Source organism: Zeugodacus cucurbitae, chromosome 4 (assembly GCF_028554725.1).
Source record: "Zeugodacus cucurbitae isolate PBARC_wt_2022May chromosome 4, idZeuCucr1.2, whole genome shotgun sequence".
Classification (NCBI taxonomy): Eukaryota; Metazoa; Arthropoda; class Insecta; order Diptera; family Tephritidae; genus Zeugodacus; species Zeugodacus cucurbitae.
In genome coordinates this window covers 8,659,801-8,674,933 of record NC_071669.1, presented here as the reverse complement: position 1 = coordinate 8,674,933, position 15,133 = coordinate 8,659,801, and the positions used below count along the sequence as shown (strand labels likewise).

Below are 15,133 nucleotides of genomic sequence, written 5' to 3'. Positions count from 1 at the left end.
GCTGTGTGTCAATAACAATAGGAATTTCGCATATATTTGAAGTTTTGGAATACGTGAGTGCGCATAAATTATTTAAACTATTTCTAGTGATTTTCTATTGCAGACGGTATTCAACGAACTTGAGTTTGAGAGTTGAGTAGAACTGCGGCAGCTGGCTAAAAATTTAGTTGGTGTCTCCAGTGTTTAATCAATTGTTGCAAAAGAGTGAGTATAAATTATTTCGAAAATGTGGCAAAACTTTTTTTAACTTTCAGTATTTTATTCAATAAAATTTTCAATATATTAAAGAACTTCGAGAAGTCGAGAAAACATTTTTTATAATTTATTGAAATTAAATAAATAATGAATTTATGAAATCAAGGCAATAATATGTGTAGGGGAAGTATGAAAATATTCCATATGTGTTCAAAAAATTACGGGAATTTTAAATTTTTTTCGATTCGAATATTTTTTAAAATAAGAGTTGTTGTTGTAAAATTGAAACTAAATAAATAATGAATTTATGAAATCAAGTATTCGCAAATAAAAAATGGAGGGTGAATATGTAGATATTCGAGATGTGTTCAAAAAATAACGGGAAAGGATTCGTAAATAAAAAGTGGAGGGTTTTCATGCGAAAATATTAAACCATTAGCCCGTGACAGAGCTTCCCCTAGGACGTCTTGAAAAAAAAAAAACAATTTGCGATGTTCACTGTAACTCGGCCGGAAATTATCCGAAAATGAAAAACCATAAAAATTTAGTTAAATTTTAAACAAATCTTCCCCCCAACGTTCTCTAATTATTTTTTTTTATTTAAAAATTTTTGGCGGCCATTTAAAGTGTGAACCGTTATTTTCGACTAAAATTTCCGTCATTTTCAGGGTGAGAAACACCCTTAATGTTAAAAAAAAAAAAATTTCTAAACGTAGAGGGGAGGTATAAGAAAATGTGTTCAAAGTTTGAAATGAATCGATCGAGTAGTTTTCAAATGGCAGTGAATACGGACTTCGAAAAAGTAGTTTTGAGAAAAACGCGTTTAAAGCCGTAGCTGTTAGAGTTAGAGCGTTAAAGGCCCCAAGACTAATTAAACAATAACTTAGATCGGATTAAAATTTTGAGGACATATTCTTCAAATATTAAACAATAAGATAAAACAAAAGAATCGATTTTTAAATAAAAAGTGGAGGGTAAATATGTAGATATACGAGATGTGGTCAAAAAATAACGGGAATTTTAAATTTTTCGAATCGAATATTTCTTAAAATAAGAGTTGTTGTTGTTGTTGTAACAACTTGGTTTTTGCTCCAAAAATATGGAAAGTTAGTTATACAACCCATTCTCTTCTGAGAACACACAACTTAACTGAATTGTTTGACACCGATTAACAAAGACTTATCCAAATATTAAAGATTATCTAATAAATATGTATAGAAATGTTTAGTCGAACAGAGGCACCTTTCACAAGTTTCGAAGACCGAAACGGTGCAGTTCATACCACTCTGAGCACACTCCACTTAACACCGACTGCAACACTTTGGAGTACTAAAGCACTTTATATTACCGTTATATATGTTTGAGGACTAGAACTGAAATTTATATTGAATTAAAATGTTTTACTCCATTTAGCAAAGACTTATCGAAATAATAAAGCTCTTTGATAAATAATATTAAGAATGCCTAGCCAAACAGAGAAACCTTCCCCAAACTCTCAAGACTTGAACCGACTCATACTTTTTCCGGCTAAAGACTTTTTACTTGGCAATTAGTCTAAAAATATTTTCAGTATTGGTTATGCTCTACTAAAACAACAATAAATCATTTTTTATTCGAGTTCCAAATTTTCAGTAATCCATTAAGAATCCTGAGTATTTTTCAACTTATTCTAAGAATACCCCGTATGCGTATATATAAAACTTCAAAGATTTAAATACAGTGAAAAAAATATTCAAAATCCTTAAAACACTATAACATTATTACACAATTTAGCGGTGCACTCAACCGTGTTAAACCCGCAACCCTAACGATTTTATTGAAATTCATTATGCTCAATAGTCTCGATTTTCAATTTCAACGCCCACACAACGCGCAGTGGCATGGAAACTTAATTCCTAACCAAATTTAAAATAACAACACTCAATGCAGTTAGTTAACCACATGTGGGGGGACTGTGTGAGCTATGTTAGTTATGTGCCTGCGAAGCTTTAGTGAAAGCACACAGGAATATATGCGCGCTTCGTTGCCAGTTCTCTACATACCTTTGTTTTTGCGCCAATCACCAATTACTCCTGAGGGCATTAGTCCAATTCAACTAATAATATTAGAGAGAGAAAAAAAGGTGCACTAGAAAGCTCGCAACTTGCACAATAAATTGCAAACTTGTTGCTGAAAAGTTCGTTTGTCAAAACTTTATTGCAAATGTCGGTGGTGTTGCTGCTGCAGTTGCATGTGTCAAGGTATACGATATCTATACTTGAGAGTAGGTATGTGTACATGTGTAGCAATGTATGCTAAATAAATCTGTGTGCCAACCCTCCCTCACATGTGGGAGCATAGTTCAAACGATTGGGATTGTCATACCGACGATTTCGAAACAATTGTTTCGAGCTGCTTTTATAGTAAGTGTATGTATATCTGTACAGTTGTGAGTGTCTATTCATTTATCCCCCGTATCCTTGACTGCCTTGAACTATTGGGTTTTGCTATTTTCTGCTCTGCTACCATTTGCGATTTGCCAGCAGTTTTTATGATTTTTTTTTTTTACAAATTTCACCCTTCAATTTTTAATGCCTTGAGTAGGGTCCGCAGTGACAGTGATTCCCTTTATTAGCAACCGATGTCATTGACTGTGTTTGTTTGTAAAAATTATGGTCATTTATTTATGTCTCAATGCTTTCTGGTCTAGTGTCTCTTCTTTTATTTTCACCAACCTTCTCAAAAAAATTAAATATTTTTATTTTAAATATTTCAACTAAATATGGATTTGTATGTGTCAAGTTTTCTGTCTAGCAAAGTTTAAATAATTTCCGATCTATCTTGACAAATAGATTTCAAGCTACATATTTTCATGCCCGAATTCACTTGAAAGGTTAAATAATTCCCAACATGTCTAAACAGTCTTGAAAGACGGATTTCAAGCTACATTTTTTCATGACCGAATTCACTTGAGGTTATGTCATAACTTTCCGGGTAGTGATAATTATCTGGAAGTCTTAAAGATTCTATAATTTTTAGAAATCTCATACATATATGGATCATAAAATCAAATTCATAAAATATTGCAGGCAAAAGCTTCCGATAGATGGCGCTACGGTCGAGTTTTTTCTTAAACTCTTTTTATTTACCAACTTTTTATTAGATTTCTATAAAACTCCGCTCCTAAAGTTATATTAATACATAGCTTTCTTAGGGAAATAGGTAGGTATTAACCCAAAACTTAACCGACCAAGTTGGAGTTAAATAATAAGCTTGAGATTTTTTGGTCATGGAGCTTTTGTAAGCTTCATAAGATGATTTTTTTTTTAATTTTTTTACGTTCTTTAATATATTTTCCACTTTATCTATAAACGCCGATTCTTTTGTAAAGAAGCTTTAAGCTCTTTCTAGTAAAACAGTTTTTCTAAGTTGTGGTATAATATTATCTCCACCTTAATGCTTTAATTTATGAAGATTGACGCAGTCTAAAGAAGTCAAGTACTGTACAGTGATTGATCTAGAAAGCTCTGAAGTCGAATTAATGAGGCTAGTCAATTCAATTTTTTTCTTTTAGTCCAAAAAGTGATCTACTGACACTAGTTTGCATTGCACTCGTATATATTCGAAGCTTTAAAGTCCCCATTCAGTCGGACAACTTTCGTATTCTGTTTTCAGCTATATCAGGATAAAACTCTAACTTTTCCACGTAATTAACTTCCACTGATAGAAGTAGAATAAGCTTCAATCACTTTACAAACTCACTTCACTCAATCAGTCACTGAAGACTTTCTACTCTCAGATCTACCTGATTGCGTTTACCCCACATTTACACACACGGCTTAATGAAATTTTACAATTTATCAATAATTCCACAACGACAATAGAGTCAGCGCGAGGGTAATTTCGCCTTTTCAGTTATCAATTTATATTGTTTATTGTTGTTCGTTGTTCGTTGCTTTTTATGTTGCCACTGGCAAATGACAGAAAACTTTTAAAGCACTCAATTTTCATATGCATCAGTTTATTTATTACATTTTAACACCGTTGTCATCACGCCAAATTGACTGTCATAATTCAATTATGGCCATGAATGTGTGAGAGAGAGTAAATGTGCGGTGTTTGTGAAGTGAAAATTCGCCGAAAGATTTTACAGTAAATTGCAAAAATTGCTCAAATTACATTTCCAACTTTCCCTTAGCCACATACAACATAGTTAGTTATATACAAGAAAGAAAGTGAAAAAAAGTAGAAACCAAAGGAAGTGGAATTGCATTTTGAACTTTGCTGGCGTTTTTCGCAAACGCTTGTTCAGCAAGAAATTCTACTTAGTCGTGGAGGTGGCGACCGACTGAAGTGGCAATGCTGGCGCAGTGACAGCTGCTCTTATGAAACCCCATATTTTAATGTTTTTCTTACACTTTCCCGCCGCCGCTAAATGTATGCTACTAAAATGATAAAAATTGTGTTTGCTTTGAATATCTCGCAAAAAGTGTTACAAAATGTATTATAATATACTTATTAGATTGTGTTGTAGCTTTTAAACAGGCATAACCACATTGTAAAATGTTTTGCTGTCATTCGGCAAGCGGGCGAAAAAGCAGACGCCTCCGCAAAGTATGCAACAAAGAATTACATGAAAGATTGTCGAGTGATTACGGTTGTGCGCTTTTTGGCAAAAGTACGGTTAAGTGAGAAGTAATGTAGAAAGGAAGGAAAAACAAATTAAAAAAGAAAAAAAGATGAAGATGTAATAACTCAAAAAATAAAATGATAAAAAATAAGAAAATAAAAAATAAAATAAAATAAAAAAATAATAAATAAAAATAAAAATGAAAATAAAAACAAACTCGAATGACATATTTATGTACAATTCGTGTTTATGTCACATTATGTTGACTTCTTTGCTTGGACAGCTTTGCAAATATTTAAGAAATATCTTAACAATGTAAACCGCTTTTAAGCTGATGTCGATGCCTTAACACATGTCTTTCAAAGCTGTGCCAATGGTAAAGAATTATCTGTAAGTGCTTAAGTGGTTTGTATTGGAGAACTGTTGTGTTGGCCGATAAATTTCTTTTTCCAATTTCGACTTGAGCATATTTGTTTTGTACTTTATAATATCGACAATATATTTGTATAGCTATCTAGCTGTTTATTGAATAAAGTCTGGTTATTAAGAAAAATATGGGCCATAGAAGGGGGTTATGGATAAATATTTTAAGCCGAGGGTGAGGGCTTTTTATTTTTATAAAACTTTACAAAATTGCAGTATAGTATACCCCTGGATGGAATTGTTTCGTGATTTAACACTCAACAACCTTATTTCTGAAATCAATTGGTATACATATTTATTGATTTATCATGATTTTAAAGCACATTGTCATGGAGGTTCTGATAACAAACGATACTCTTCAAACCAGAGTCGAAAAAAACTAATGTTTGATCATCCTCAAGCCTACCTTGACTCAGAACCGATAATTCAGAATATACATATCTAGGAGAATACTACTACTAACTTCCGTAATAATTGATCTATATAAAATTTTTTATCTCGAGGCTACGTTATTATCATTTTAGTTTCAGAAATGATAAACGTTTCGAGAGCAAACCATTGACCATAAAACACATATTCATGGATGAGGTAAGATTTCCGACTAACGATTCACAAAACATTCTTAAGACCAAATAGGTCCTAATGAGATGGATTAGAGTTGCATTTTGAAAATTTTCTTCTAAATATATCTCACTTAATCCAATATTGTTTCAAAAATCTTATTAAAGTTGAACTAGGTACCACTACACTTTGATCTTAGCCATAAAACCGAGAAGCGGAAGTGGCTGCTATATTCCTGCCCTTCGGCGTTGGATCAATGATCGTCGAATGAACACGGTAGGCGTTGGACTATGACCAATACCTGTGCGATTTTGAGATTGTTATGGCCTAAAATGGATCACAGGAGATCTACAAAGCTATTTGCTCTTAGCAACGTTCAGCTCGTCATAATAATAGGAGTTCTTACTGAACACTGCCACATGGGGCTATACGTCGTTAGGCTAAATATACTGTCGGACGCAAATTACCAAAGTTGGATGGAGGAAGATGGGATTGAGACATCGATATTGGGAGGACGAATTTCGGCGAACCAGTTGAACTGTCCCGAATAGAAATTAGTTGCCTCAACGAATTCGTAAAAGGCTCACTACATATGACGAGTTTTGAGGGAACTTAAGCTATCAAAGGTTCACAAAACATTCTTAAGACCAAATAGGCCCTAACAAGATTTTGAAAAATTTTATCTAAATATGTAAGATATATTAATCCAATATTCTCTCAAAAATCTTGTTGAAGTTGAACTAGGAACCACTACACTTTGATCTTAGTCATAAGGCCGGAAGTAGCTGTTATACTCCTGCCCTTCGGAGTTGGATCAATGGTCGTCGAATGAACACGGTAGGCGTTGGACTATGACCAATACCTGTGCGATTTTGAGATTATTATGGCCTAAAATGGATCACAGGAGATCTACAAAGCTATTTGCTCTTAGCAACGTTCAGCTCGTCATAATAATAGGAGTTCTTACTGAACACTGCCACATGGGGCTATACGTCGTGAGGCTAAATATACTGTCGGACGCAAATTTCCAAAGTTGGATGGAGGAAGATGGGATTGAGACATCGATATTGGGAGAAAAAATTAGTTGCCTCAACGAATTCAAATGCTCATTTTGTCCTCTCTTGGGGGTATTGGGTATTTATTTTGTAGAGTTTGCGGCATCACAAATGCGGCTTAAGCTATCAAAATGGATGCCCTGTGGCACAGGGATCTGCTATTTAACATAACCTGGACTAAGAACGCAGTGAAAGAACTTATAAAACAGAAAAGGTGCGACCTTCGACATCACAAAGTTTAACTGAATAAATTTTCCCTGATTTTAGACAAATATTAGTTCCGCCATCCACAATGTGCTTAGCCAAAGCATACTTAGGCATTTAGTATTACGAAAACAAATCCAAAATTACAACAAAAACTAATCGAGAACTATTTGAGTAAACTAATTACATTACTTGTGATTTTCACAAATGATTTTTAAAGTTTTATTGCATTAACAGCTTTAAGCGCCTGATTGTAGGCAGCAAATGCGCAAGGCAGTCAATACAAACAAACTGCGAACTCATTTGCAAATTATTGGAAAATTAATATTTAAATAAATTAAGGAAACTTCGGTAATATTTAAAGCAATTTGCAATTGCAAGCAAGCAAATATAATTTTTTTACAGTAACAATGGCAAAATTTAATATGTATAACACACGTATACATATGCGCCACATATGTGATCTGAATGCCGATTCGCTCAGGCGTGAAATTAATGCACGTGTGCAGTGCAGTGTTTTTGTTTGCCAAACAAATTAGGTGAATTTTATGCGCAATTTGACTGTATTTAATGATGGAAATTATTTTCACATACACAAACATTATTTTGCATGCTACACTAAGTAGCAACAAAAAGGATTTCTTGTAAAACACAATTAAATGCATGTTTTCGCAGAAATGCCGTTTTATATTTGCTTAAGTCTTTTCCATGGCAGCTGAAAAGCAGACACACTTTAATTCCAATAAAATTATTCACATTTGTGCGTCTTATAGCACATGGCCAACAACTAACTGTATACCGTTAACTGAAAATTTAAAAACAACAACAAATATATATACCAGTAAGTGTATTGATCTTTTACAATCGCTTTATGCGCCCCATTAAAAATCTAACAACGTTTAAAACAGCTCAATTGCTGTCAAGTGTTTGTGTTTGCTTTTTTTTTTGAGAATTTACTCTCAACCAAACTTATTTGTTCGACATTCACACTTAAGCTGTAGAAATTTGATGCCTGTTTGTGAGGTGCACGTGCTGGTGTTTATAGAATACAAAAACAACAACACAAAACAAAAATTCAAAACAACCCCACCAATTTAACAGTTCAGGCGTCTGGCTAGCGTTTATTCAAGCGCAACATTCAGTGAAGCATACTTTTTGGCGCAGTCACAACTTGATCATTACAAACGAGTCCATGTATATATGTATTTGCCGTAATGTATGAATAAAATATGTTCCAATATATGGGTGTTAGTTCTAACACGTTGGATCTCCAACTGTATGGGGTAACAACAAAATTTATCAAGTTTTTTTTTTATATTCTGGCAACATGTTGCACGAAGTAAAATAGTTTGGTTCACCTAACCGTTGTTTGTGCTACAACACATGATTTTGCTATTTTTGTCTCTACTTTTAATTCTTTTTCACTCCTTATGCACCAACTACCCTGTTTAATGTTTTACTTCCTTGCAAAATGTTATCCATACAAAAATTCCCATAAACACTTTTAACAACAACGATATGATAGAGTGAAGCAGTTAAGGCTCTTATTGTCCACCAATAATATTTACACTATGACAGGTTGCATGTTGAATGCTATAAACTGTATGTAAATATATGTGTGTTTAAAGTTTACCTACGTGCCATGGCAAGCCACAGAAATATTACGAGCAGATTGAATGCTTATTTTCTTATTTTACTTGTTTGTATGAAATTGAGATTCACACATATAGAAACTGTTATTTTTAAAGAGCCATTGTATACATATACATACATACATTTACATACATAAGTACGTATGATTGTAAATATAATTGCTTAGCCAAGTGTAAGGAAGAATGAGGAAATGGAATAAACACCCTTCGCTGAATCGTTAATGTGTTAGAAAGTAGACTCTTTTAGAAAAAATTGCCTTCAAAATCGAACTAATCACAGGTCACATTTACTCAAATGACACTGTCAACAAACCCAACTTCACCTGATCCTTCAAAGTATCAGCAAACCCAACTTCACCCGATCACTCAAAATATCAGCAAACCGAATTCCACCCATTCCCTCAAAATATAAGCAAAAACAACTTCGCCCTTTTCCTCAAAATATCAGCAAACCCAACTTACCCCGATCCCTTAAAATATAAGCAAACCCAACTTCATCCGATCGCTCAAACTATCAGCAAACCCAACTTCACCCGACCCATCAAGCTGTCAGAAAATCCAACTTCACTCGATCCCTCAAAATATAAGCAAACCCAACTTCACCTGATCCCTCAAAATATCACCAAACGCAAATTTCACCCGATCCATCAAACTGTCAGAAAATCCAACTTCACTCGATCCCTCAAAATATAAGCAAATCCAACTTCACCCTATCCCTCAAACCCAACTTCACTCGATCACACGATCCCTCAAACTATCAGCAAACCCACCTTCACTCAATCCCTCAAAATATAAGCAAATCCAATTTCACTCAATCCCTCAAAATATAAGCAAACCCAACAAAAATCAGGCAAAATTTAAATAAACCTCGCCCAAAATGTAAACAATCCCCGGTCAAAGGTCAATGACCTCACACCAAAAGGTAAACAAACCCCGGCCAAAGGTCAATGACCTCACACCAAAAGGTAAACAAACCCCGGCCAAAGGTCAATGGCCTCGACCAAAAGGTAAACAAATCCCGGCCAGAGGTCAATGACCTCGCCTCAAAAGGTAAACAAACCCGGCCAAAGGTCAATGACCTCACACCAAAAGGTAAACAAACCCCTGCCAAAGGTCATTGACCTCGACCAAAAGGTAAACAAACCCCGGCTAAAGGTCAATGACCTCTACGTGGTCACGTGGTCGGGTTTGTTTACATTTTGAGGGATCACGTGACGGAAGGTTTGTTTACATTTTAAGAGATCACGTGAAGGGGTCTTGCTTACATACGGGGTCACGTGATCGGGTTTGTTTACATTTTGAGGGATCATATGACGGAAGGTTTGTTTACATTTTAAGATGTCACGTGATCGGACTTGTTTATATTTTGAGGGATCACGTGACGGAAGGTTTGTTTACATTTTAAGAGGTCACGTGAAGGAGTCTTGCTCATATATAGGGCCACGTGATCAGATTTTATTTACATCTTGCGGGGTCATGTAATTCCGATTTTTTTTCATTTTGAGGATCAAATTGTAGCTAGGTTTTTTATATCCTGAGGGATCGCTTGAAATTGGATTTGCTGATAGTTTGATGGATCACTTGAGGTTGGATTTGCAAATTGTTTGAGGGATCGGGTGAAGGTGGGGTTGCTGATAGTTTGAGGGGCCAGGTGAAGTTTGGTTTGCTTATATTTTTAGGGAATGCTTAAAGTTCGGTTTTCTGATAGCTTGATTGATAGGGTGAAGTTGGGTTTGCTGATAGTTTGAGGAATCGCTTGAAATTGGGTTTGACTATTTTAAGAGATTGCGCAGAGTCGGATTTGCTTTGAATTTAAGCGATCCTGTGAAGCCATGTTTGCCCATATTTCTCATATTTCAAGATTCGCGCAATAAAATAAATATTTCTAATTTGGTAAACTAAAAAATGACCTTTCACTTTCAAAATATATCTCAATAATCATATTTATCTACTAATTTGTTAAATTTGTATTAAAAATACTGAATTTTAAGTACAAGAAATTCCCAGCTAAGTAGCTAAATTTTAATCAGCTCTATCAGCTCCCTCGCAGCACAACATCCACCACATTAACTCAAACTCAAACTTTTAAGCTTGCAACTCATTTACGCTCGTCTGTGTTTTTACTTTTCTACAAATTCTACACTCGTTAACAAATATTGTACCCTTGACGTTGTTAATTTCAACTTCAAAGGATTATGTTTTTAAACAAGCATAAGTAACATGGCGCACACGAGTTTATGTATTTATATGTACGTATGTGTTAATCTAATATGAGCACACCCCAAGACGACTGTCAGTATAGCGCTTATTTGAAAGATATACTGATATGCTTGTGTTTGTTTGTTATTTATGTTATCTACTGGTGTCTCCACCTCTATCTATGTCTCTCTCTCTCTCTCTCTGAGATGACTATCAAATATGAAATTTTGAGTTCATAAAAAACAGTAATGACATACTCGTAGATAAGTAAGTTCTTTTAAATAAGAAATTTATCTTAAATTCCACGCTTTACGACTTCTCAACTAAAAGTGTCTACTAAATCATCAATCCGTCATAAGCTATATGCTTAGAAACCTAGAGTTTATATTGTTAATAAGAGAGAGAAGTCATAGCTATTGGTAATACATCAGTGCCGCCGAACTTAATTGAAACTATTCTGAGAGAAAGCCGATGAGTAACCATGAGACTGACTGATGATGATGAGATTGGGATTAGGTAATGTGGTATATAGGTACGGTATACTGCTTTACGATTATTATATTTATAACACAAAGGTATTCTTTCAATAGACTAAGTTAATATTTTATATGTCTAACTCTTTAACCGTCTATGTTTTAAGCTCAAATATATATTTATAAAGACTTTAAAAATATAAGAGGAACTTAATCCTAGAACGTATCTAAAGCTCTAATAGGACAATTAATCCCATGCACAACTCTAGTGTTGGTCTGTGCTGTCTAGATTTTTGGAATGTAAAAAAATAGGTTCAAACGATATCACTTTTTCAAGAACTCCACTTACTGAACTAACATTCAAAATAGAAACCAGGCATTTTTAAAATATTCCAAGAAATTAAGATGATTTTAGACAAGTGCTTTACACTCAGCGGAATATATCCCTCCAATTTTTTGCTCTAAATGGCAACTCTATCCCACAGCAGAACAGACATAAATTATTTGCAGCCTTGCTATTTGCAATTACCAAATGCCGCGAATATAAATAGAGCGGTCACTGAGCTGAGAAGTTTATTTAATTGTGCATTGTTTGTAAGTACGGAGTATACAAGTAGAGTATTTATTTTCAGTGAAAGTGCATTCAGTTATGTGTTATTGAAATTCTTGGGTGGGAAGTGACTTAAGGAAGGGGATATTAAGGCAGTAACTCGATTATTTTTGATACGGTTGTTTCTTCTGGAGTTTGAACTCTATTTGCCTACAATTTATTCTGTCGCAGATATATTGAAATTATTTAAGGGTTTTGAGAGTTAATTTGTTGGTTTTTTAAGATAAGGTCGGATCAATACTAAAAACTAGTAAAAGAGACTTTTCTACTCAATTCTTTAGACGTAACACATTAAATGTGATCTGATATAAAAATATACTAATGTTTAGATACTCGCATATGTTCAATAGATTTTCTTTGCCAGTTCATACATATACATATATATGTATATAGATAAAAACCAGCTGTGTGTTGACATACTGAAAAATGAAACTTCAAGTGCAGTAATATAATCCAAACACAATACAATCCAAGACCAAGCAACTCATACGAGACAGATTTATATATATCCAAGAACTATCAGCAAAACTGGGCAACTAGGAGAATAGTTTCGATTTTTCAGTGATAAGTGGAACGACGGTAAGAACAGCCAGTTATATTCCAGAATAATATGCGTACGCCTTGTTAAAATACGAACGGGGACCTTACATAACATAAATATTTGGCCATGAACTGTGATTCAAAAACCAAAAAAAGATAAATAAGAAGATTCGCGAAATTGGTTGAGTTTGATATAGGTAAAAGTACAGATATATGCAGAAAGCAGGTGACAGCTGTCAATCAAACGGACAATAAGACGGATCAACCTATTTAAAAACTACAGCATTGGAAACAACGAAAATACTATAAAAGTCAGAGTTTTAAAATATGCCAACCATACGCTCCAGATAGATCTTTGCATTCGAGTGCTGTTCTTTGTCCCGTATAGTAAATCCGCAAGAAGAAGAAAGGATGAGTGTTCTGACCAAAGGTAGGGTAGTTGATGGTGTCTCCAAACCATTGGAGATATCACGTGTGGTATGAAATGCTTATTTTTGTCATCGGTCCATTTAAACTACCCGACAGGATATAGAACACTTTAATTTTTTTTTAATTTTTCCATTTTCAGTTCACCTAAGCGATCTTCAAAAAAAGGAAGTTACTATGTTTCGACTTTATTTCCTTGCCTTGGGAATCATTGCGTTCGCGGCGGCAGAACATTTATTCTGCACCTTGACATGTTTAAATGAAGGAGCGCAACATGGCGCTTGCGTAAACCCGCATGGAGTAAGTAAACTTAGTTGCTGTACTCACTCGGTTATATTCTTAAGAATATAACCAAAACTATTATTGCAGCGACTGGGCGGTGACTGTCCAAAAACCACTAAACTGCTTAACATGAATAAGAATAAGAATGGCTACAAAAAATTTCTACTAGACAAGCATAACAAATTGCGCAACTCCATTGCTAGTGGACAAGTAGCTAATCTGGCGACGGCGAATAAAATGGGTGAAATGTTTTGGGATCGCCAGTTGGGGTTTCTGTCCGTCTTTAGTGCGAAACGTTGCAGTCTCAGCGATGATTATTGCTATCGCACTGGCTTACTACCGAATCCTGGACGTGTTGCGAAAATTTTTGAATTCTCTAACACAAGTGAGGTGAATCCAACAAATGTGAAATTGAAAATCGACGAATGGTTTAACGAACTCAATGAAACGGCAAAAGAGATAAAGACTATATTTCCACCGCATGAGGAGTAAGTTGCAACAAATATATTTAAAATATTTTTAAAATATTTTGTCTTAATTTTTGCCTTTGCCTAACTTATTTTCGCAGCAAAGTTTTGAATATTGCACACATACTTGAAGAGGAAAATAATCGCATCGGTTGCGCCATGTCGCATTGGCGCAAAAAAGCTGACAATGTAACAAAACTAATTTTGGTCTGTCTCTATGCCACGGATGTGAAAAGCAATTTACCATTGTATTCTATGGGTCCACCAGCCAGTAGATGTCGCACAACAGAAAGCATTTTATATAGCAGTCTATGCAGTATTAATGAGGAATATGATTACTCCGAAGGACTACCGCAATTCATAAATTCACAAGCAAAAGTTACAATAAATATTGCAAGCAGTACGAGAGTGTAAACGAAGAAAAGTTTCAATAATTCTGTTCGTTTCGCCACTTGCCGCTGCTTGCTATGTTTTAAGCTCGGCAGTGAAAGCTTTATATGTATCAAAATAAATATTGATATTTATGAGTCTTCTAAAATTTGTTTCTTACTCGTTTCAATGAAACTTTATCGATAACGGGTGGTAATGGATGGTGCTCAATCACTTCGAACTGCGGAGGAATGGATCACATACGACAATATCAAGCGAAAACGGCCGGTGAATCATCCTAAACAGTGGCCAGTGTTTAGTGGGATTGGAAGGGAATCATCCACTAAGAGCTATATGGCCAGATGCTTAATTCTACCATCTACTGCGAACAACTGGACCACTTGAAGCAGGCGATCGACCAGAATTGCCCAACAGGAAGGATGTAGAGTTCCACCAGGACAACGCCAGACCACATACTTCGTTGATGACCCGCCATAAGCTACGGGAGCTCGGATGGGAGGTTTTATCGCATGCACCGTATAGCACGGACATAGCGCAATGTGATTACCACCTGTTCCTGTCCTTGGCGAACGCCCTTGATCGTGTAAAGTTGAACTCAAAAGAGGCTTGTGAAAGGTGGCTGTACGAGTTCTTCGCAAATAAGTAGCGGGCTTCTACGAGGGGAGTATTATGAAGTTGCCGTCTAGATAGAAACAGATTACCGAACGAAAGGCGCATACTTGAACTAAATCCGATCACTGTAACACTTTTTTTTATACATAAGAGGCGAACAATCTAATTTACAACCACTCGCCAGATCGCATCAACGGTGAGCAAGTTGTAAATTTCTTGCAGTAGGTGGCGCTGTAGTCAAAAAATGTTGAATTAGCAAATAAGTTCGCCATTGCCGCAGCTGTTTAACTGTTTACCTTGAAAAATTAATATTTAATAAATACACAATAATGCACTTGAGTAAGGGCGACTTGCATTATTATTTAACGACAAATGGTTACATTAATTGCATCATTACTTGCTTCGAATTCTATATGCCTATAAAAGCAGCTGTTT

The 15,133-nt window shown here is 35.1% G+C and overlaps 1 protein-coding gene and 1 long non-coding RNA gene across 4 annotated transcripts in view; one reads left to right on the top strand and one right to left on the bottom strand.

The window, feature by feature from the left end:
* Positions 1-15,133, bottom strand: part of LOC128921459 (uncharacterized) — a 63,869-nt gene that overhangs the window by 20,958 nt on the left and 27,778 nt on the right. The window lies entirely within an intron of this gene.
* On the top strand, positions 89-14,855 carry LOC105208820 (antigen 5 like allergen Cul n 1). 3 transcript variants are annotated; one of them, XM_029045065.2, is made up of 4 exons: positions 89-204; positions 13,090-13,247; positions 13,317-13,717; positions 13,798-14,854. In XM_029045065.2, the coding sequence occupies exons 2-4, from the start codon at positions 13,125-13,127 to the stop codon at positions 14,108-14,110; spliced, it is 837 nt and encodes a 278-aa protein (XP_028900898.1). In that variant the 5' UTR covers positions 89-204; positions 13,090-13,124; the 3' UTR covers positions 14,111-14,854. The 3 variants fall into 3 exon arrangements, with proteins under 3 accessions (XP_028900898.1, XP_054085180.1, XP_011177177.1); XM_054229205.1 differs by lacking the exon at positions 89-204 and adding an exon at positions 11,886-11,965; XM_011178875.3 differs by lacking the exon at positions 89-204 and adding an exon at positions 12,567-12,951 and having other exon boundaries at positions 13,798-14,855.